This window comes from Parambassis ranga, chromosome 24, assembly GCF_900634625.1.
Source record: "Parambassis ranga chromosome 24, fParRan2.1, whole genome shotgun sequence".
Taxonomy (NCBI): Eukaryota; Metazoa; Chordata; class Actinopteri; family Ambassidae; genus Parambassis; species Parambassis ranga.
Genome location: NC_041043.1, coordinates 12,788,260 through 12,811,309, shown reverse-complemented (window position 1 = coordinate 12,811,309; position 23,050 = coordinate 12,788,260). Strand labels below are relative to the sequence as shown.

Genomic DNA, 23,050 nt, shown 5'->3' with positions numbered 1-23,050 from the left:
TTACACTCTTCCTCTGTGATTCACCCACTTTCTGATACTTTCTGCCCCTTCTTTCAGTGTTCAGTGCACACAGCTTGGTGTAATTCACATCAGTGGCCAGCATGTGGCACTGCTGTGTTCTCACACAGCCATTAACAGGTCATGCAGAACAACAGACAGCAGGCAATAACCCAATAAAAGACAAAAACAAAAGCAGCCTGGAGCCAGACAGATAATTACACAGAACTCAGCTGGCTGTGTGCAGTGTACATCGCTTAATATGACATTTCTGCTATGTTAACCAACATCCTGTCAGCAGAGGTGTGAGAAATTAGAAGGAAAGATGATTACACAAAGCAACAATGATCAAATTAGGAGCATGGGATTCATACGTGATATTGATAAACCACAGGAGCCCGCTGATTTCACACATACACCCACGGATCTGCATCGTTTCTGAAGTAACTTGACTGTATTTCATCTGACTGTGTTACATCTCGGTGATGTTGATGTCTTTTAACACTGCAACTTTGCTGAGCTGTGTGTGTGAGTGTGTGTGTGTGAGAGAAAGAGAGAGTTTCCAAATTTGAGAAACAAACTCCACTTGTGTTTACATGACTGAGAGGAAGGTGGGAGTGGAAGGACGAATGTTGTGCACTGAGCTGTCTGGTCAGAAAGAGCAAGCGGCAAGAAATCCTTATTTGGTGAGAGAGAACAGTCAGCAAGTCTGGGCACACTACTTAAAGGCAATCACTGTCATTTCTTCATCCTGTAGCATCACTGCTGCAGGTGGTTAATGAAACTATTACTAACAGTGGTGTGGGAATTACGCCTTTAGTCAAAAAGTGCACTGAAATAATGGATAAACTGAGAGCCAATCAGGTGAGAGCAGAGGAAATGTCACGATATTCCCTGAGGTATCAAAGACTTTACACGAAATAGCTGTTCGAGTTTTCCCTTTAAATTTGACTGTGCAAATATTGGAGTGTTACACACGAATATATATCTTTCTGATATCAACGAGCAACAGGCAGGGACAAAAGAAAAAGGCGACACAGTGTCAAAATGAATCAGCTTCCATGGTGCGCTGCTGAATTCAGATAGTGACTTGATAAACGCAGTCAACTGGCACCAGAGGAAACACTGATGGATCAACAAAGACGCCTTGTTTCATTACATTTGTTATCAACAAACATTAATTTTGAGATAAACAAGTTTGCTGTATATATATTATGCAATATTTTCCATTGTATTTGTTTATAATACAAACTATAAAAGGAACAAGCCACACCTAGTTTCCATAAAAGCAGTAAAATGAGACTAAACATAAAATATTTTCCATTTCCATCGACGCCATTTATACGTGAGTATAAAACGTGATGACGCATGTGTGTGCCGCTGTGCACGTGCGTATTTCCGTCATAGCTACCTGCTGGAGCAGCACTGATTAATCATGTTTGAACAGTAAAATGTTACCAAAAAGTTGTTATTCGGGTACTGAATATGACCAAACATTTTATTATCAATCTGTAAGTATCATTCGAGCTGTCGTAAGTGAGTCGCAGAGTGAGCTGGCTTCGCCAAATTGAGTTATTAACAATGTTTTTGTTGAAAAACGATGGCCCAGCAGACACGCCCAGTTCACTGCTCTGTGTACATACGGGTCTGTGGTACGTCATCTGTCTATCAGGTATAAACAAGTTTTTTAAAGGACAGAAGCTATCTCATTTAAAGGACCAGTTCACTATTTTCATTTGACTTTATGGTGCCAAGCTGGCTATTTCATCATAATGTATTGTAATTTACAGTCATAACAAACACAGAAGGAAGCATCTCTAACCTGGACAAAGCCCAGCAGACACACACAACTAAGTTCTGTGAATTCTTGTGTACCACAAAATACTTTTTAGACATACTGCCTCCCCCTGTACACAGTTTAATTGTTTCACATGAATTTCTTTTAAGTCATGGCAAGCTATTCAGTATACATTTCAGACAATTAACCTCACATCAATCAGTACTCAGGTCAGGTTATCAATTATTAAACTGTTCAGATATTTCAGTCATAAGTAAAGCGCTGTTCTACAGACCACACCTACAGTGATACTGCTAGCATTGCTACAAGCAGATAATTGTAAAATAATTCTAGTTTTTAAATAAGAAATTACCCCAAACTGCCAGCAAACATTCAGAACATATACCCATGTGGCAGTTTTCACATTACAGTCTGCAACAAGCTCTGTAACCATATATAAAAATGTGTTCACAAGTCAGATGTAAATACACACACAGTTTATTTACATTTAAATGTGCTCAGACTGTCCCTACAAGAATTATTGTCTACACGATGGTCTATTTGAGGATCAGCTTCTCATCCAGCTGGCTCTAAATCTCAAGTTATTGTACTCAATAATTAAGGCAAATACTTATTATACAGTAAATTAAAAAAATATGCACAATTAAGTCAAATGTATTGGGTAGTTATGACCAAAATTCTGTTTAATTGTAATATTATAATTTAACTTAAAGAACTTAAATAAAACCAAATCTGCAAAACCACAGAATTAAGTTACAGTCTTCTAACAATCAGTCAAATTTGTGACACCATAAATATACATGCAGGAAAAATACTGTACAGTGTTCATTCTATAAGCAAACACAACACCACCATCCTTAAAAAAACATGACAACTATTTTCATACTAGAAACTAAATATGTGATTATAATTGTGCACCGTAACCTAAAGAGTAAATAAAAGAAACTGCAGCACCACTGGTACAAAACACACATAAGTCCACTGTAAGGCATTAGATATCATCACCATTACCCTCATCTTTATTCTCACACACAAACACTGTACAACATATACACACACAGCTTAAATATAATACATGTTTTAATCCAAAATACAGCTGTGTTGTTGGAAAGGCAGTTGTCTAAAATAATCAAGCTACAATTAATAAAAACCAAATGTACTTAGGTACAAAATAAAACCTATATTGTTTCCCCCTATTACAAGATAAATAGTAATCTGCATACAGTGAGTGCTTTACATTAGCATTATGGTAAAACTAGATTGTTTAAGGCTGTTTGTTTGGAGCTGTTTGACTGGTGATTCACTTGGATGTGTTTCATGGAAATAGGCCAGAGGTGCACTGCATGAGAAAGCTGAAGGGGTATCATGGGAAAGGGCTTGTTTGGATATACAAGGCAACTTTCTGAGTCATGCACATGATAAACTGTTTACACATGTTAGTTCTCCTCTTACTCTTACACATATTCAACAGCCTCCACTGCACACTATCCATCACACAACCCACACACGAACATATATGTGCACACTTACGTTTGACTTTTTAAAACTAACTGGGAGTTGTTGACACCAATAACTAGTCAAGTTTTTGCCTTAATGTGAGAGACAGGGTTGTGACTAAAGTGACTGAATAATAAGACATATTTTGAAACCTGTTAATTAGATACAGTGCTTGATTGATGTGTAATTTCCCCTTTGCACTTATTTACACGTTTAAAAGGTATGAAAATTCAAATCCAATAATTATCAGGGTGGTTGAGTCATCATGAACACAGCTCTGTAATTTTAGGATAGCACACATCTTGTGACCAGAATTGTGTAATTTACTATGACAGCCAGTTAAATATTTCACTTTACATTCTAACACTATGCCACATGCCAATATGCAGTATACTGAGTATCATGCTCCCAGGCAAGTCATGTTTGTTCCACAGTCATTGCCTGAATAGTTTCTGATTCTGTGATTGTCACATTTTGTATTTGCACTGATTGATACTCTATAATTAAACACTACATTGACAATAACTGAAAGAAACACACTGTACTACTTCAGAGCAGCAAAACTGGAATGGAAAGGCTAATATACCACCATAACATCCTCAGATATAATGAGTCATTTACTCCAATAAAAAAAAACAAAACAACAATTAGTAATGTTTTTCCTGCATGGTCATAACTGGCCACAGTGCTCATGTATATGTGCGCTCCGGATTTTAACACACACGTAATTTATTTCATTGAACAATTTACCTCATGGTTAGCCATTAACACTACTTAGTTAGGATTAAGATCACGATTTAGATTAAAATAGACCCTTTACAACATCAAATAGCTCTGCACACTGTATATAAACACTGTTTCAGTTGTACTTATTAACTTTTCCTGGTGAGTATGGGCAGACTGCAACACAGTAAAGGCTAATGTTAATGAAATAGAATTAAGTGCCAGTAAACCTGTCAGCAAATGATGTTGAAACTGAAAAAAGGAGTTATCAACCCATTGAATCCTCCTTATCAGACATTATCTGTGCCAGGGCTTGTAGGACCACCTGGTAATAGGTAGGAGAAGTTTAGGTTCCATCCAGACCTCTTGTGGTCATGCAATTAACTGCATGTTGGTGTCTCCACTCAGTTGTGATGTAATTATTTTTTGGTAAAAATGGCCATTTCATGGGATAAAAACATTGGTTTAGAATCTAAAGTTTACAATTCAAAAATACAGGACTTTAAAATGTACAAAATAATATATTAATATGATCACAAATTCATGCAAATGAATTGTTCTTAATTCTTAACTTCTAATGTAGGAAACAAGTATTTACACTATTTTCGGGAAGTAAAAATACCAAAACACAAAATTCTAAATCACTGTTGTAATTACTCAACAAAATTAAAGCACATTGTTTTTCTTATCTGCTGTATTTTGTGTACAGTTTAAGTCTCTTTTGCCCATTCTGTCCCATAGATTGTGAACATAAATCTGCTCTGGTCTTGAACAGTCAGCGTTTTTTCAATAGGGGCAGTCCATTGACTTGATTCATTGATTTAGTGTGTCTCTGTTATCAGCTACAGGTCTGTGTGATCCATCAGCTACAGGTCTGTGTGATCCATCAGCTGATGAGAGCAGCTTCTCTCAGACATCTTGTGGAATGCCCTGGTCTCTGCAGCCTAAAGAAAGGAAAGATGAGAAAAAAAATGATCTCTGGCTGATTGTTAAAGGGATTTTTGAAAATGCATGCAAAACATACATTTTGAACTCTTGATACATTTTTTTGTGAAAATTGAAAGCATAAAAAAGGGCAAATGCTTTATTGAATATTGACCTGAAGCTTTTTAAAGTGACTAAAAAATAGCCCGGTGGAGTACACCGTGTAAAACATCACATTACAGCAGGGAGTGGTGATTGACGGTACTAAACCTAACCCCATCAGAGACTACATGGTGATGCTGGGGTAAAACAGTGAAACGTTGTCAGCAGAAGTGGCACCATGCATCTTAGCTTTTAGATGAGCAGTGTTTCCAGGAAAGTAGCCATGCGCTGACAGCTCAGGTACACCAACATGAGTAAAATGGTGTGTTGGTTATGTGATGTGCATTGAGAGGAGTATGTCATAAGGCAGCAGACTCCAGCTGGGCTGCCTGTTAGGGGTGGAACGGTTCACAAATTCCACGGTTCAGTTTGTATCACAGTTTTGAGGTCACGGTTTTCACCAGCTGCCCTGGTGGTTCGGTTTGGTTCGCTTTACATTGTTGAGATTTTTTTCTACTTTTTTTTAACACTCTGAAAATACCATAGATCAGCATCAAATATTTTTTTATATTATATCCAACGTTCACCGTATTTAGGAATCAGTTTAGTGTTTCGTTTTGACATGCTAGTTGGATAGACTGAACTCCATTGACTATGCTAAGCTAACGATACTGATGCCAGCTTTTTTTTTTTTTTAATTTGCCATTGACACATGCTATTTACTTTATTTTGTGCACGATTAGATGCAGAGTGGTGTGTGTCTCCTCTCTGACTGACTGAAGCTGCGACTGCTGCCTGAAGCTACTGTGAGACTGACTGCCTGTGAGTGCTTTGGAGCAGTGGAGGAGCTCATGGTCGCACCCGCCGCTTGTTGAGAAACGATACGTGCTTTAACGTCAGTCTCCAACAGTTACCAGAGAAAGTCACTAGATTTATCGCTTTTGACAAAAAAAGATTTGGAAAGTCACAAGATTTAGTGAGAGAGTCGCCAAGTTGGCAACACTCGTCTCTGTGCCATTACTTGATGCGCATCTCTTGAACCAAACAGAACACACGCCCCGGACCGAGATCGTACCGAACGGTTTGGATTTTTTTTCTTAACCGTCCCATGCTTACAGCCTATACCAGCTTTATTTTTACTAGTGTGTAAAGTTTGGGGAAAAAAATATAGGTATATATATATAAAAAGATCATACTCATCCATGCTTGTGAAATTAGTTTAAAATACTGGACTTTTAACCAGCTTTTTTCAGCTTTATAGGAAATTTCACTACTAGTGTAAAAACCCCATAGACTCCCATGTTAAAATATGTTGCATGTTAAAACAAAAAATAGGTTTGTCTGCATTAACAATTCTACAATGGTTTGTACTTGTATATACAGTAAATCAACAATGATGTCAAGACTTAAATCTTTGCATACTTAAGGGCAGTTAAGGCTTTGAGTGACGGATAAGTGCCTCCTTGGGTTTAATATGTGGTTTTGCCATCAGTTTAAGAAATGAGCAAACAGACATAAAGGGTGCATTTTTTAAAAACTGAAAAAAATAGAAACTGATGAGAAAATCTGATACGAGTTGGCTGGCAGACCTTGAGTTTAGAATTGAGTCGTCAAAGCATTGACCCTTGAGGTTAGGGCCAATTTTGTGAGAATTTCAAACATACTTGATGAAAGCTCATGAGAATAGATGTCTTTATAAGTCTGTAAGCCTGGGATTGTTTTTAGTTTGGTTTTGTACAGCCCACTGTTTGTTATTTCTATGACATGACTGTGACTTTTGATGGCAAGTGGGAAAAAAAAATACTTACCATCAGAAACTTTCATGGAGAAGGACAGCAGAGAAGGAAAGAGAAGATATAAGACAGTTAGTGACCACTTGTTTTACAGTTTTTAAGCATTCCTCTCTTCAAGGACACTCAAATCATATTTCAGTATTATCTGACCTCTCTTTTCATACAGATATATTACATGATCAACAGAGTTACAGTAACACAGCCCTGGTGTACTGGATCGATGAGGGGTAAGAAGGGGGAAACGATACAGCTTAAGAGGAGACTGATGCAGAGAGGGAGGCTGGGGAGAGGGTAGAGACTAGAGAGTAGGAGGAATAATGTAAGAGAGAGAGAGGGATACGGCAAGATCACATAGGAACAATCGTTAAAAAGAGAAAGAGGCAGATGGAAGGCAAGTGGGAGGGAGATACCACAATCATTAGACAGATAAAGAGAGAGGGAAACGTGGAGTTTCAGAAAAAAAAGAGTACACTGATCACAAGCAACACAGCTCATTAGAGTATGATGAAAAAAAACTGATTCATTGGATGAAGGCAGAAAGAAATGAACATGAGCTACCATAACCTGTACTCTGGCGATGAATAGTAATCGATCTAATGAGAAAAGAACATGCACACTCTCCGTGTTTAATCAGCGCTGGCGGCGAAATAGCTTTCTCATTTGATATGATTATTCAGCATGCTGCCGGAGCTAACAGGAGTATAGATTTTAGCAGCAACAGCTGAAACAGTCGTGAGCCCAGAGGCCAGAAAAACAGTGGGGAGAAGTGAACAAAAACACACCAGGAGGGCTGCTCACTCCCACACACACAATTACTGCACCTCACACAGACATTTTTGCGGGCGTGTATGTGCGAACACACTTCGGTCGCACACGCACGCAACAGTTACCTCATGTGTGCACACACATAGTAGTGTGTATGCTATGGTAATTCAAAGGCTGTCTCTCTGCAATGTGAGAATGGTGACTCTTTCTCTGTGTGTGTGTGTGTGTGTGTGTGTGTCACCACTTGTTCATGCATCAATGCCTGAAGACACTGACAGTGAAGGCATTAAAATTGCCCAGCCTCTTTGTCTATGTCCTTTTTCAATCTGATGAATATGAATTCTTGCTGTTTGCATCTGTTTTGCAACCATGGAGTTAGCTCATTAAAAAAAAACACACCAAAATCAACAAGGAGTCAGGGTCGAGCGACACTTTGTATGGCCCTCTGAATATTACTTACTGCTATTTTAATTAATACCTGACTTGCCCAATGCAGATTGTGCTAATCTCCTCCCTGAACCCAATGGCTCTTAAATTGTCACCATTATCCAAATATTGGAAAAAAAATTATGAAAATGCATGTTACATTTTTACACACAGATTCCTCCGGAACATAGCTATAAAATATTCAGTTTGCTCTATAAACCATTATCACTATTCCAATATACAAAAATATACAATCAGTTTACCTTAGTTCTAAGTTATATATATTTTTATATTAGTTATTTTGCATGTTTATGAGCAGAAAAACGCTTTTTTCATTATAAAAATAGCTTGAAAATTAAAATGTACAGTCTAGTTGGAGAAAACGTATTCGCTTGAGAAATCAACTACACACCTCAGAGAGATAAACAATAACCAAAAAAAGTAACAAAAATAACAGTGATAAACACAGACTGACAACTACTGACTTGCCAGGATGACCATGTCCATTCCCCAGAAGATGCTCATGATCCATCCAACCATGATAACAGCTGTCAGTATCTGGATGAGGGCTGCCGCCACGTTGAGCCAGAACACACAGCAAACACCTCGCTCTGAGATCAGCTCGCTACGAGCACCACACAGCACTGTGAATGCTGAGATGAATGTACCTGTGGGACAAAAACATCCTGTTATTGAACACAAAAGATACACTGAGGTGCGCTATCATCTTAGGCTCTGTGACAATGTAATAAAAGGCTCTTCCTGCTGTAGTTAAACAGGCTTTTCAGTGGAACAAACCAGAGTGCAGGTGTAAATCATTATTTCTGTGTTGACCCTGTGCAGGATAAAGCGAGTTAAGTGAATGGATGGATGGGTTTAGGTCTAGAGCAAACCAGAGCAAATTTGGTCATTTGATAATAAATGGAGGGGTTCCAGACAAGTTTAAGCATTTGATTGGGAATGCCAAGCTGACAAGGTTTCTCCAAAGGCTTGATGTAATTTATTTTGACATGGATTCACGGGGACTGATTTGGTATTGCATTCAGACTCTCAAAAACTATGGCAGTTTTTGACCGTTTTGTGTTAGCCTAATATCTCACACACAGTAGATGTGAGGGTATCACATGTGTGTGGAAGTGACAGTAGCTGTAGCTGAACAGTGGTGTCTGACATTTACACGTGAAGCTGGAGCAGTGAAGAAATAACTGTTATTTCACATTGTCCACTCAGCATCCATAGATAAGTGTCCATTGTTGGTGAGTACCCGGCCACATCAGCAGTCGGTGTGTCTCTGCTGCCCCTGTAGATGTTAACCCATTGTTGTTCATGTCCCGAGAGCTGAAACAGGATTATCTCTGTAGACTATGCCTGTCTGCCAGAATGAAATCCAATATCATTCCTTACTGTTATCTGAGGCGCCATTTGTTGTACAGTAACTGCTGTGTGTGTGTTTCTGTGTGAGTGTGCCTGTGTCACACACAGGGGCACGTGTAGGCACCCAAATGAGATTATTTCATTGCTCAATGTTTCCATGGAAACACTTGGAACAGTTGGTATCTGTATTTTACTACCTTATTTCCTCAGTGACATTTAGATTTTATCGATTTACTACATTCATACAGCAGCCTTTGTGCTCAATTTGAATTTATAGCTGCGTATTTGTTTAGTATTACACCTCATTTCCAAGAGTTTAAATCGAGGCAACTGAACTCGAGGATTCTTTTTTGAAGACGTTTTGCCACTCCCGCGAATGGCTTCTTCAGTTCTGCTGCTGTTCTGGTTGGGACTATGACCTGGATGAATGAGAGCATCCACAGATATATTACACCTAATCAGTTTCCACTGCACTGGGCACACGTTTGACGTCACATGCGACATGCTGTTTTATAGAAGTAATGGCATAATTGTGAGATACTTAGGAAGAGTTTCAGGTAATCTACAATAAAGGGATAAAGCTGCTATAGGCCTTTAAAAATCGAATAGTGCTGCACATCCTACCTGATGTGCAGTGGAAGCCAATGAGCAAATGACGATGAAGACAAGGTCTTAGAGACACATTTTAACTGTACTACATGTGCAGGTGAGAAGTCACAGTCAGGTGTGCAGGAGGAAAGAGATTTTCTCTAAAATTCCAGAAAGACCACATTGGAATTAGAATTGAAAAGAGCACATAATATATTTGTCCTCTTCATACTTTTACTTACAGTCTGAGCATAGCCAGACCTCCTGGGCCCATTCCAGATTGTATACAAACTGCATGTTCATCCTTAGTGATGAGAGGCTAATTTTAGAAATATGCACATTTAAATATGTGTGACTCACCAATTAACACTGAACATCATTAGCATTCAGAAACAACCCTGATGGGATTCTGCACTTCATCAGCTGTTGATAAAATTGTCATTGAAGTGGATTAAGTGATGATTTCCTTAATATTTAGTGGCATGTTGGATTTAAATAACCATTGGTGCCTGAATGTGAGGTGTCTTCTCAGTGACTGAGTGAGAAATGTTTTTAATTTTAAGTCGTATATTATTCAGACCATCAGCTGATGTCTGGACTTTCTCTCTACAGGCCTTGTGTACCCTTTCAGCAAACGCTGAACCAAATACTGTGAATACTGAATGCGACATAAGAAATGCCCAGTGGGCGTTGTGTGCATCATGGCCTTGGCCCTTCCCTTTCTACAAGCTCCATTTCTTGTCACATTGGAGGAATTCAAATAACAGAGCAGGTGGGAGAGGGAGGAGGCAGAAGCAGCCAGGCTACCAGCTGCATCTTGTTCCTTGGGAGAGAGGAAAGGCCAAAGCCGACTCATGTATGTTTCTTATCACTTTTTGTGTTTCTTTCTGTCTCTTTCACGGCATAGCATCTCTGACATGATGAATCATATCTGCCACATCAGTTAGTAAAGTCTGACAAATTTAAACGAACATCATAATATTTACCTTCACAGGGCCTTTAAGGGCCTTATCTTGAATGGCTTTTAAGGAGGTCAAGCATAGAAATAAGCACAATCCCAAACTAGTAAGCAGCCTGTGGAAAATTTTCTTCTTCTTTTTTTTGTCTTTTACATGTAGCAAAGATAAATAAAGCTAGATAGATAGTTTTCCCCTGAAGTTTCTACCTGATGTTCATTTCAAAGTCTAAAATGAGTTTCCACCCAGAACCGACATGCTTCTATCAGACAGCGAATGTTCAGGTCACAGGGGCCACACCCACCAGCAGATGCTCTGGCTGCTGGCAGAGCTGCCCGCCTCCAGGCATGAGGCATGATTGACAGCGGGCATGATTGACACATCATTTCCATCTGAGTTTTGGCATACAGAACAGGATTTTTTTTTAATTTTTTTTTACTGTTTCTGTATCACTTCCAGCATCGGAAGCCTGGAGGTACCAGTCACATGAGTTATCATATTATGACCTGGGTATTTACTGTGCCAGTTCATCATGAACAGCATGCACTAGTGTTGCAACTAATAATTGATTAGTGGCCTTTATTCACCCTGTCTCTAAAGACTAAAATCAGTAATTAAGAAAAAACAGAATAGAACCTTTAAGGCTCAATCCAGTTTTCTCTTTTGTTTTTAGCATGTGGATACAATGATCTAAATCCTCAGTCATTTTTGGGTCATCCTACCAGAGCAGAAAAAAATGTAAAGCTATGAAACGTCATCATTACAGCAAGCAAGTAAAACAATAAGTAGCCTACATTTAAAATCTGTGCACGTTACTTGGAACTGTCAAGACCCTCAACAGCATAATTAACATAATCTTTCCAAGATTTGATGCATGTGACATCATGGACTAGTCCAGTTGTGTGCTTCCTATATTCCGTTTTTGTAAAACCAAGATAATGAAGTTAGAGACACTAAAAACAGCTAAAGGAAACTGCAAATTTGCTTCTATCTACATTTAGAGAGTCTTTATTTTGCTATACACATTGGTCAAAATGGAAAAGTTAGTGTTGGGCACTCTGTTTATGTAAAATAAAAGCTATAAAAATACAGAACTCACGCAGAGCCTTTCAAACTGCATATAATTGAATCAAAAACAAAGCCCACCATGTCTGCAGCTTGATAAAAATTGAACAAATGTATGTGGTTTGGTACAATAATAAAGATTTGAATAAATCTTTCAATTCTCCACCAGAGAAATCTCCTCTCACAATCGTGTTCATGTGTGAAAAGCTCTTGGATCCTTTGTATGTTGCATGTGGGACATTGTGAGTGTGTCTGGATATTACCCAGACTAATTACTATAATTACACAGAGAACTCTACAAAGCACCCACTGGTAGTGTGGGAGGTTAATGATAGAGTGTAAGAGTGTCGAAGACAGAAAGAGAAGCTGACATACAGGGAGAGAAGAAACAGAGGAAGGAAGAGAAAGAATGTGAAAGTATACTGTAAAGTGTGTTGAAAGTTGCTAAAGTACTGACAAAACACATTATTCACCATCAAAAGTAATTGGATACATTAGGCCGCTTTGCATTGCATTTGTTTCTCACCACAGCTCCATCATAAATGCTTTGAAAAAAAATTAGAAAATATTTTTTACATTAAAATATTGAAATGACACAGAGCTGCAAGAAACTCTACAAGTCCAATTACCCTGCTTCATGACTTTCAATGAAAATGACCTGGATGACCAAGAATCTGCATCGACATGTTGCAGCGCTATCTACAGAAGTAAGCATGCTTACCAGCTAGTCTCTTGTCACCACACCACTTTCTGTTTAAGCAACTCAGTCAGTTAGTCACCATGAAGAGTGTTATATACTTATATTATACAGCTATTAATACTCAAATTGCCTATGTAGAGATACTTCATAAAGATATGACTGTATGCGGTTTGTTAATAGTTAGATTGTTGGCGGTCAAAGTAGTTTTATATAATTTTTTTTTATATAAAAAAATCTTCAGAATGTGCACACAGGCAAAATTTCATCATGACTCAGTAAGCTGATGCAATGTCTCCAATAACACATACCATTAAGCTCTCTCTCACACACACACACACACACACACAGACCCCTTCCACCCGTACTTGGATATCTGACCTCTGCCTCCTACACACTCATACCAAAGGCTAAATCATATATTCACTTCAGCTCTCTGTCAAAGCTCTCGGTCAAAGCGTCACACTTTCCAGTCCTCTTACGGCGAAAACAGCCAGTGAGCAGCAGTTTCCTGCACAAAATGTATCTGTAATTACTAACCAGGCAGGAGCTCTTCAGTCAGTTTACACCAACAGCTGCTGCACTGCTCCCCAAGAAATGTTTACTCTGTGTTTTGTTGCATAGCAGGGGATAGTTTAAGGTTCTGCCGACATAATGTCTATGTTAAGTTAAAAAGGGAAAGGTTATTTCCAACTTTGTCATGTGACATATGTCTGTCCTACTCTGCAATGTCTGCTCCCTGCACAATATTGCTAAATATGACATTTAAGTGTGACTGCTGCATTTGGTTTTTACCAAGTCATGGCTTGTTTTATGCCAACGGAGATGCAGCTCTGTGTGGTAAGGCTCATGCTAGTAGCTGGTGTTTTTACATCAGCTTGCACTAGTTGCTCTGCCGCTAGTAGGCAAAGTGTCCAGTTTCTAAAGAGGAATTTTGAGTCCTCACATCCTTGTCTCCAACCATCACCAAGGTAGCAGCATCATAGTTCCCCAAAACTCCCAATACAGGCAGAGAAGTGGAGCATAAATAGAGCAAAGGTGGATGGGAATTGACAGGAACCAGGTTGCTGTAAGTCTTTATGTAATTAAAGATATGAGATATAAAAAATCCCTATACAGTTGTCACAAAAAGGATGCATATAAACAGAGACTGTAAACATCAGGGCTGGGCGGTATACAGGTTCGTACCGAAAACCGGTGTTTTTTTGTGTTATGATATGAATTTTTCATATCATATATGTCACGTCACTCCGCCTCTTTCATCTGATCTGCGTTCACTCGAAACCATGAGTGAAGCTGAATATAGCTAAACTACCCCCCCCCACACACACACACACCATTTGTAATTACTTTTAAACCAATAAAAATGTTATCGTAATTGAGGAAAAAGCCTCAAGTAATCACGATGCTACTGGATATTAAATAATAACCCACAGCCCGACTGTATTACATGTAGTACTAATGTGGATTTTTTTTGTACAATTCTCATGACCTGGAACAGGGTAACCACTCTACTGCAGTAATTCTTCTCACAATCAGTGCAGTTAACACGTCATGCATGAGGGGGGGGAAAAGAAAACGTCAAATACCGGAAACCGTTGTAATAACATAAAAATAGAATTTTGGTCATACCGCCCAGCCCTAGTAAACATGTTTATTTCTGATGTAAATTTAGGTATTTTAACTTGAGAGTCTATTGGGATTAATTTACTTTTGCAGCCAGCCCCCAGAGGCCACGGGAGGGAACTGCAGTTTTGACACTTTCGCTTAAGCTTCGTTTTCTCAGCCCCAGAAGTTGCTGCTTTGGGTTTGCTTCACCACTTTGTTTGAGTATAAAATCGCTGTTTTCTATGTACATAGAACAAATTGCCGTAGGGACTTCAGTTTCTCAACGCCCCCCCCCCCCTCTAGAGAACCTTTTGAACAACATTTAAACAAACTGCTCCTAAACATTTAGCAAATTGTAAATGTTATCCTCTCAAATGGCTGTTTTTATTGCCATCTTACAGTACCAGATGTGCAACAGCTGCTGTTTCCTACAATGCCCTCAACTGACTCCTACTGATATGCTGCACCTGCGCTTAAATGTTAGCAGCTCCGCTTCTCATGTCCAAATTCAATTAAGCATTTCTAAATTTTATTTTGTCTGAAGGTCTAATAGAGCAAGAAGCTGTTTTCAGTCGCAGTCAATTAAAGCCAAACGGCACTGACACACACACATGCTCACCCTCATACACGCATTGTGTTCGTTTTAGTCAACGTTGTCATGGCAACTAGCCGTAGCTATTCAATGAAATGTCAAGGCATTCAGACAAACCTACACACACACAGACACTCGCACTGTAAACACACACACACACACACTTAGATGAAGTGTTGCCATCATGCTTTTCATGCATGGTAGGGAACAAAATGTGTGTTTATGTCAGAAAAAGGGTAAAACTGATTAACATGTTGGATGGTCCTGATTAATGGATTGTGACATTTTCAAGCTAGGTCAATAATTCAACCTTTACTGTAAAAACAACTCCTAAATGTGATAAAAGAATAAATATGAGAAAAAGACCTAGGAGGACCAATAACGGAGAAAACACAAAGAGAAAGGGAAGCGAGGACAAGAACACTCATAACTCTCCTGAGAGTTATGCTCGGTAAATCATCAGCGAGGGGCGGAGAGGACACACCAGAGGTTATTCAGTGATGGATTCAGCTCTGAGTGATTGCTATGCAGACAGCAGTCTCATAATTCATTTATATAGAAACATCTGAGCGTTTGATTTCTTTTCTGTATTCCGTCCTTTTCTGCATTCCTTAATCTTTATTATTTTCATATGTTTTAGCTATCCTCATCTAAATCATTGTTTGCATATTCTGTTTTCATGGTGCTCCACTGTAGCACCACCTAGTATATGTAGAATTAGGGTTGAGCGATAGGCTATAGGCGAGTCCATCGCTGGCCGTTTCTTCCTTTTTGCTTGACTATTTTAAGGCTTTCCATCCTTTAACTAAATATGCACATGCAAGTGACTTTGTGTAGTTACTTTAGAGAAACAGTGCAGCTGATGACGATTAAAGTCAGTGGTCAGTTGTGTAGTGTAAACTATCCACTGTGCGTGGACTCTTTACTGAGCGCACTGAGCGGAAAGGACAATAACCAACTGGAATATCACATTGTCAACCCTACGTAAGGTGATTATGTGTTTTTTTGTGCCTTCAAATGTTGAGTTTCAATGTTTTTAGCCAAACTTACCAAGCAACCAAGACTCACACAGGTTACACAGAAGCAAAATCTGTCCTCAATCAGATTTTTTTATATGTAACAATATTTATTTCCATTTTAAGTGCCTTATAAACACTTATGTGGTGATGTTTGCTCAAACAGCTGTTCAGTTGTACAGTGTATACACTAGAAATTTCTGCTGGATATGCAGTAAAAGATGTTTGTTCTGAGTTAGAAGTGGATGTGTCAGCTGTTTTTATAAACTTGCAGTTGTTGAGTTATATATTATATTATTTTATAAAGTTGGTCATTTTACCATGGTTGACTACAAAGACTGGTCCACCTTTAGAGTCAGTCTCATCATGTGGCCATTTGAGGAACTATCCTACCTGATTGGCTTCACAAGTATACAATGGTGACAATGATGGCCGCCACCCAGCAAGGTGGGTTTGAGCTGTTGTCCAACTTATTAATGGTTGCTGTTACATTGAACATCTAATTACATCAACAAGCAAGTCCGTTGATTCGTTTGGAGAGATGCAGACTGGATCATAATAATCCCTGGTTTATCACAGCTGGCAGACAAAGCAGTCACATCACAGAGTGTCGATGTTTGTCTGCCCACAGTGATGATGTTACTTCCCATAGTGATTTTTTATTTATATATACTCAGAAAGATGACATCCAGGCAGCACATGTACTGAGTGCATTAACACCTGGCTGACTGAAGCTGTGTGTATTTACACCCTCCTTTTAACACAAGGCGTGAATGGGGTCTGGCATCTTTCTAACCCTTATCTCACACAGAAAAACACACATGCAGGCAGAGTGAAAGTCTGTGCAATCTAGGTTGGTTAATGTTTTTTTACACAATAAGTAAAAATGACCTTAATTTTTCATTGCCCTTTTTATCTTTTATATTTTGTCTTCATGTTCGTATGTCTCGTCATTTGTTGGAATGCCTGTTTGCATCACAACCATAAACTTTTCCTGTCTTATGGGTCTCCAGTTTTACAACCATTCGTCTCTTGTTTCACAGTTTCTAACCTTGCATGTGTGGGTTCCCTCCCTCTGCTTCCAAACTTTGTTTACTTCTACTTTTACACAGTGAGACACAGAGCAGATATACATACATATATATATATATATATATATATATATATATATATATATATATATATATATATATATATAGTGAAAGTGTGTCTACCAACTCACCTAGTCCAGGTATGAAGGTGTTCAGAAAAAGACAGATGACAGCCAGAGGGAAAGGCATTGTGGGTATTGCAGCCCGAAGAGGTCCCTTCTTTTCCCTGACCTCAACCACCACTCCTCCACCTACTGTTTGACCCCCACCCAAGGATTTGGCCCCTAAATTGTCCTCTGTTTTAAGAGACCCATGCTCTGTTCCTCCATCTTTCTGTGCCATCTCTATATCTTTTTAAAAAAAAAACTGGGTACAACTGGGTGAAAATATTTACTTTTTGTATTTACTTGATTGTATCCTCTGATAATACGTCAAATATTCAGCAGTAAATGTCAGTAGCTGGCTCATAAGTTGCATTCAATAGGTAGCAGCATCAAAATCTGTGTTAAAGAGGGAAGTTTATAGTAAAATGTTAACACATAACCATGAAATATTCTATAATTTGTCTTTAAAGTCAACTTTCAGACTTATCCAGAGGATGCTTATTAAATTTCAGCTGTTCAGGTGAGAATTTAGAAATGCTGAAACTCCTCTAAAAACATCACCTCACAGTCCCCTTAGAAATGTCCCTTAGTGATGATTTCTTTTATCTGCCATGTGAGTCCACGTCCTGCATGTTGAATTAGTGATAATTCCTCCTTAAAATAGTTTGAATATCTTCAGAAAAATCCTTAAAAGGTGTGTAGCGCTGTTGAGCAATTTCAAGTAAAAACACCCTCGGCCCACACACACACACACACACACACTCGCATACACACAAACCTCTCCAAGACGGAGAAGAGAAAGTGCACACAACAACTCCCCCTTTTTCTACTATGTCTCCCTCTCTCTCTCTCTCGCCTCTTTCTCTTTCCTTCTCTCTCTCTCTCCCACTTAAAGGAACAGTGCACCGGTCTGATGTTACAGTTCAATGAGATCGTATTAAACAACCTGTAATATGGTGCCTCTTAATGGCATAAATCAATAATGCACTGAACATTTAATTGCATGCAGTTGCCCTGTTAAATTACCGTACATGATAACAATGAAGACGACATTGTTTGCTTTAGCTTAATGTTGATTGTTTACATTTATTGAATTCAGTCAGACATCCACAACAGATTTTAAACGACCAGAAGAGAACGGCTGGAAAAACATTTGCAAATGTGTCCCTCAGTCTGTAATAATAGTTAATTACAACTGAAGCTAATGTAATAGTACAGAGCTCATTTTCAAACCTAATTGTTGCTCCTTCCTGTGATTTACAGTTAATAAACGAAGACAATGAGGATGGGAAAGAGAACAAATAATATAACATGGAGAGAAAGGAAGCTGAGAGAGAGAAAATAAGAGGAAAAAACAAGGGCACGGCTGTCGGGATGATGGTGAAAATGGTGGAAAAAGGAAATGAAATAAAGACATAGCCCATGTCAGTATCTCAGTGATTACTCATGCATCCCCTCCCTTAAAGATTACACATCTTTTTCCGAGTTTCCCTGTCTAACTCCATCACTGACTTTCTTAAATTTCCCATTTCTCACTTTTTCTTCTTCTACTCTGTCAACGCGATTTAAACATAAGTGGCAAAATCACAGCGGAAATCAGTGCAGCCCTGAAATTATTTCTCTTCATCTCTCTTTCTCTCCCTCTCCCTCTGTCTGTCTCATCTTCTTCTTCCCTGTCATCACTGTCCGGTTTCCTAGCAACCCAGGAAGCTGTAGGTAATTATACAAAAGATATCGATCTCCAGTTTTTGGTCTTTCTCATCTCTCCCACTCACTTACTAATTTCGGTTCAATCCCCACTTTTAATTTCCTTTCATCTTTGAATTGCACAAGATAGCGCAGCAGCTACACGGGGTGGGTTTACTCCTTTTTTTGTTATGCAAAGCAGAATTATTGTGAGTCTGAACACAGGACTGTGAGAAATCTGGACCACTGAACTCAGTCATTATTGGGTTGTTCAGCCAAAGGCATGCGGTGCATGTGCTGATGCTGATTACCATGACAACGTGACGGGGAAAAGTATTGCAATGACCATCTTAAAGAGACATTTGTGGAATTACATCAGGGAAATTCACCTGTTTGGGTAGAGACACATGACTGGTGATTAGCGGTTTAATTTCCCTGCTGAGCGGGCTAATATCCGTCAAGTGTGTGTGCGCGCGTGCGTACGTAAGCCATATTCAACATTATGCAGTATGAGATGTGGCTGCTTTGTTTGCTGTTATTGTATTTTATTTCTGTGTGTGTGTGTGTGTGTGTGTGTGTGTGTATACCTCTCTTCTCCTGCTGTCTCTTTGACTCTTTCTTGTATTCTGTTTTACTGCTGTGAATACACACCACACATCACACACACACACATGCTCGTTCTCGCAGGGCTTAATTTATGTTGATCCCATCTGTCAGGAAAAGCTGACATCACACACCGGTTATTTATATACAGTATGTGTGTGATGTGTGTAGGGGTGTGTGTGTGTGTGTGTGTTTTCCTAATGGCATCCCATTGTGCTCCTAGCCTCTGAATGTATCACCATAGTGGCTGTACTGTTCACACACTCTTTTCTCTCACCTTTCATCTTCGTCTTTTGGCTGACTCTGTGTGGCTTTTATGTTCCACTGTTTTTGCTTCTTTTTATTTCTCTCGGTTGCCCGTAACACCACATGAATTCACCATTCAAGTGTATCACAGTGAACATTATGTCTCCATTCAGCTTTGATTCAACATTCTTTTATTATTAGGGAGCAGCAGAAGGAACTAACAAGGCACAATGTTTGGGTCACTGACTTATTGTTAAAACGGACAAAATTAATGTTGGCAGATGAGCACACACACATGGTCATTACTTACGCATCTGTTTACTGAAAGTAGTTCTAGCACCTTTTGTCCACAGTGTGAATAGTTTCACCATATAGGCTCTACAATCATGAGGTGCCCACATCACATTTGGCCTGTTGGTTAACATCATCTATTGCCATGTATACTCTATATATTGCAGACATTTGGATTTTACAACCAGTGTCATAAATGGTTGCCTTCACGCAAATCTGTTGGTGTGTTTGAGTTTAAACCCCCAGGCTGCTAGCTCCTGCTTTGTCCCAGTTTCTTTCTGCCACAGGTAGGTCACACTGACACGCATGTTTATGTGCAAATTTACTAGGACATCTCAGAGACTTCCTACTCAGTCTCATGAGTGAGTATTTCTGTCAACTCAAACATGTCATGGAACACTTACTATATTGATTATGTTCGCTTGGCATACTGGGAGGAAAACTACATCATGCAAATAAGATGCACTCGAGCTGCCCCAACTCTCCTCATGGATATGCAAATTTATGGAGAAATCTAATCAGACTATCCATTCCAGTGTGTCACCTGTGGTGTCAGTATACTTTCTGTTGTATGCTCATGAGATGTAAATGCACACACACGCACGCATACACATGTGGTGCAGATCTGGGTCTTAAACTATTTAAAGATTGTCTGGGCAGTGATGTCACAGTGCTGACGTCAAATGAGGTGTCGTTCTGGGACGAGACTTTCAGGTCACTTTACTTTGATGCATCAAAGGGATCTAACAAAATAAAAGCACTGCTGTTAAACCCTCTTACATAAATGTATGTATATATATATAATTGTGTTTCGAGACAAGAGGATGGACGGCTCTCACTCTCCTCATACCACCTACTCAACAAGCTGCTCTCATCAAAAGTGTAATTACAGATGAGACTAAACCGTTTTTCGTGTTGCTGCAGCCCACTCAGAGCAACAGAACCCTGACTATGAGTGGAAAGTAGGTGAGAGGGAGAAGAGCGACATCTGCTGGTGTCTGGGCCATGAGGTGACGATAGAAACTATACTCTCTGTATCCCCAGTGTGTGCATCAAAGATGTTATCATTACATCACTGGGCATATAGGGACATGTGGACATACCCATTCATTTTGTGAAAACACTCTCTGAAATGGCTCTGGAATTCCTCCACTTCACAGGTAGAAACTTTGTTACACCAGTCGTACTACTACACTGCCATTTTGTCTTTTGTTACTACTAGTCTGGTTGTTTTTTTTTATTTCCTACGTCACATGCTTTGTTTCTCAGATTGGTTGTACGCATCCAGCCGTACTTTCCCCTGGAAATCCAACTCAAATCAGTAGAGACCAGTCTAGACTATCAGAAACTATGAAGTGACAGTCCTTTAATATTAATAACCCAATGTAATAGTTCATTTTTACTACAGGAAAGACTTAATGTTCTTTGCAAATCGTTGTGTATATATACACAACGAACGTGTGTGTGTGTGTGTGTGTGTGTGTGTATATATATATATATATATATATATACATACATATATTAATTAATTGAAACCTTTATTAGTCCCACAATGGGGAAATTGCTTAAGGCAGCCCAGCAAAGAGCGCCATACACCAGTGAGTACACTGTATGCATATATAGCATATAGCAGTCGGTGTGTGTGTGTGTGTGTATATATATATATATACACACACACCGATTTGCAAAGAATATCTAGTCTTTCCTGTAGTATATATATGCATATATATATATGTGTGTGTGTGTGTGTGTGTGTGTATATATATACACATACACACATACTGATTTACTCATAAGTTAAGGTTTCCTGTGGCTTCATCAGAATTAAACCACATCAGCTTGGATGTTTCAGAAATAGATACATAAACTGAATGACAACAACAATATAGTATTTTATTTTTTCAAAGGTTGGACTACATTAGTCACTACAAGTTGAAAGTGAATATGTTTTTGACAATCTCAGGACAATTTAAAAAGATTATTTACTGTAAAAAAAAAGAGTCAGAAATACAAATACATACAGTATAAAAATACAGAAAGCTGTATGGATAAATCACCACGCCTACATTCCTGCTTGGCTCAGCAGGCTTTACATTCTGATTCAGTCATATTGTACGGAGGTGGTGCTGATCACTTTTGCAGACTGGAGTTTGTTCTTTGCCTTGATGATATTCTTCACCCACTGCATGTTGGGGTCAACGCAGAGTTCTTTACCCTCCTTCATCTCGAAGCTAGAGCAGAGACAGAATGTTTTTAATGGCTCCATTTCTGTACATAAAAAGAGGTCATTTCCTTCATCTAAAGTACATTGATGCTCATATTTTCGTAAACATTGTCTTTATGGTATTTTTATGTTAATCAGCATATACATTTGATTCCAATTTTGTTTGTAAAAAAAAAAAGATGATGAGACACTTACAGCACTCCTTCCATCGAACACAACTTGTCTGTGTGTGTGTAGCTCAGCACCTTGTTCTTAGGCAGGCGCTTGGAGTAGAACTTGAAACAGCAACCTTTTGGACTGAAGGCACCTGAAACCACATAATCAAAAGGTTTTTTTTGTCAGTATACCGTGTGTTAGGATTTTTTTGTGCAGAAAGTTATTACATCGCCACATTGTCGTACTTCAGAAAATTATTAAGACACACTTAATAAAATTATTGCAGCAACAGGAGAGGATACATACTTTCATATGCCAGGGCAGTGAGAGATGAGAGAAGCAAGATGCAGGTCACCAGAACGGTGGGGTTCTTCTTCATCAGCATCATGATCTTGTTGTTTACCTGTCGAACTCTTCTGTCTTCTGTCTGTCTGCTTTTTGGCCAACCCTTTACTTTTATTGTGCTGTGTGTGTGTGTGTGTGTGTAGCCGAACGAGTTCCATGACACAAAACATCAGAACCTGAAACTAACTAGTTTGCAAACAACCTGCGGTCAGGTGATGTGGTCAGCGCTTCTCAGTAGATAGGGTAGAGTGAGGGGTGGGGGGGGGAGGAGGACAAAGAGATGCTGTGGGTTAGAGCACATTCTCTGAGACAGAAAACCTCTCAGCCACTTCATGGGTGTGTGTGTGTGTGTGTGTGTGGAGGTGCATATGCATGTTTGTGCA

The 23,050-nt window shown here is 39.0% G+C and overlaps 2 protein-coding genes across 3 annotated transcripts; both read right to left on the bottom strand.

Moving 5' to 3' along the window:
• Window positions 1–2,857: 2,857 nt before the first annotated feature.
• On the bottom strand, window positions 2,858–17,931 carry stum (stum, mechanosensory transduction mediator homolog). 2 transcript variants are annotated; one of them, XM_028398030.1, is made up of 4 exons: window positions 17,144–17,931; window positions 8,511–8,693; window positions 6,850–6,858; window positions 2,858–4,959 (listed from the first exon to the last, which is right to left on the bottom strand). In XM_028398030.1, exons 1-4 carry the CDS (start codon window positions 17,352–17,354, stop codon window positions 4,925–4,927), a joined length of 438 nt encoding a protein of 145 aa, XP_028253831.1. In that variant the 5' UTR covers window positions 17,355–17,931; the 3' UTR covers window positions 2,858–4,924. The 2 variants fall into 2 exon arrangements, with proteins under 2 accessions (XP_028253831.1, XP_028253832.1); XM_028398031.1 differs by lacking the exon at window positions 6,850–6,858.
• A 3,879-nt stretch (window positions 17,932–21,810) lies between these two features.
• LOC114428955 (C-C motif chemokine 4-like) lies at window positions 21,811–22,770 on the bottom strand. Its single transcript, XM_028397766.1, has 3 exons — window positions 22,629–22,770; window positions 22,362–22,473; window positions 21,811–22,173 (listed from the first exon to the last, which is right to left on the bottom strand). Exons 1-3 carry the CDS (start codon window positions 22,708–22,710, stop codon window positions 22,044–22,046), a joined length of 324 nt encoding a protein of 107 aa, XP_028253567.1. The 5' UTR covers window positions 22,711–22,770; the 3' UTR covers window positions 21,811–22,043.
• Between the last annotated feature and the right edge of the window lie 280 nt (window positions 22,771–23,050).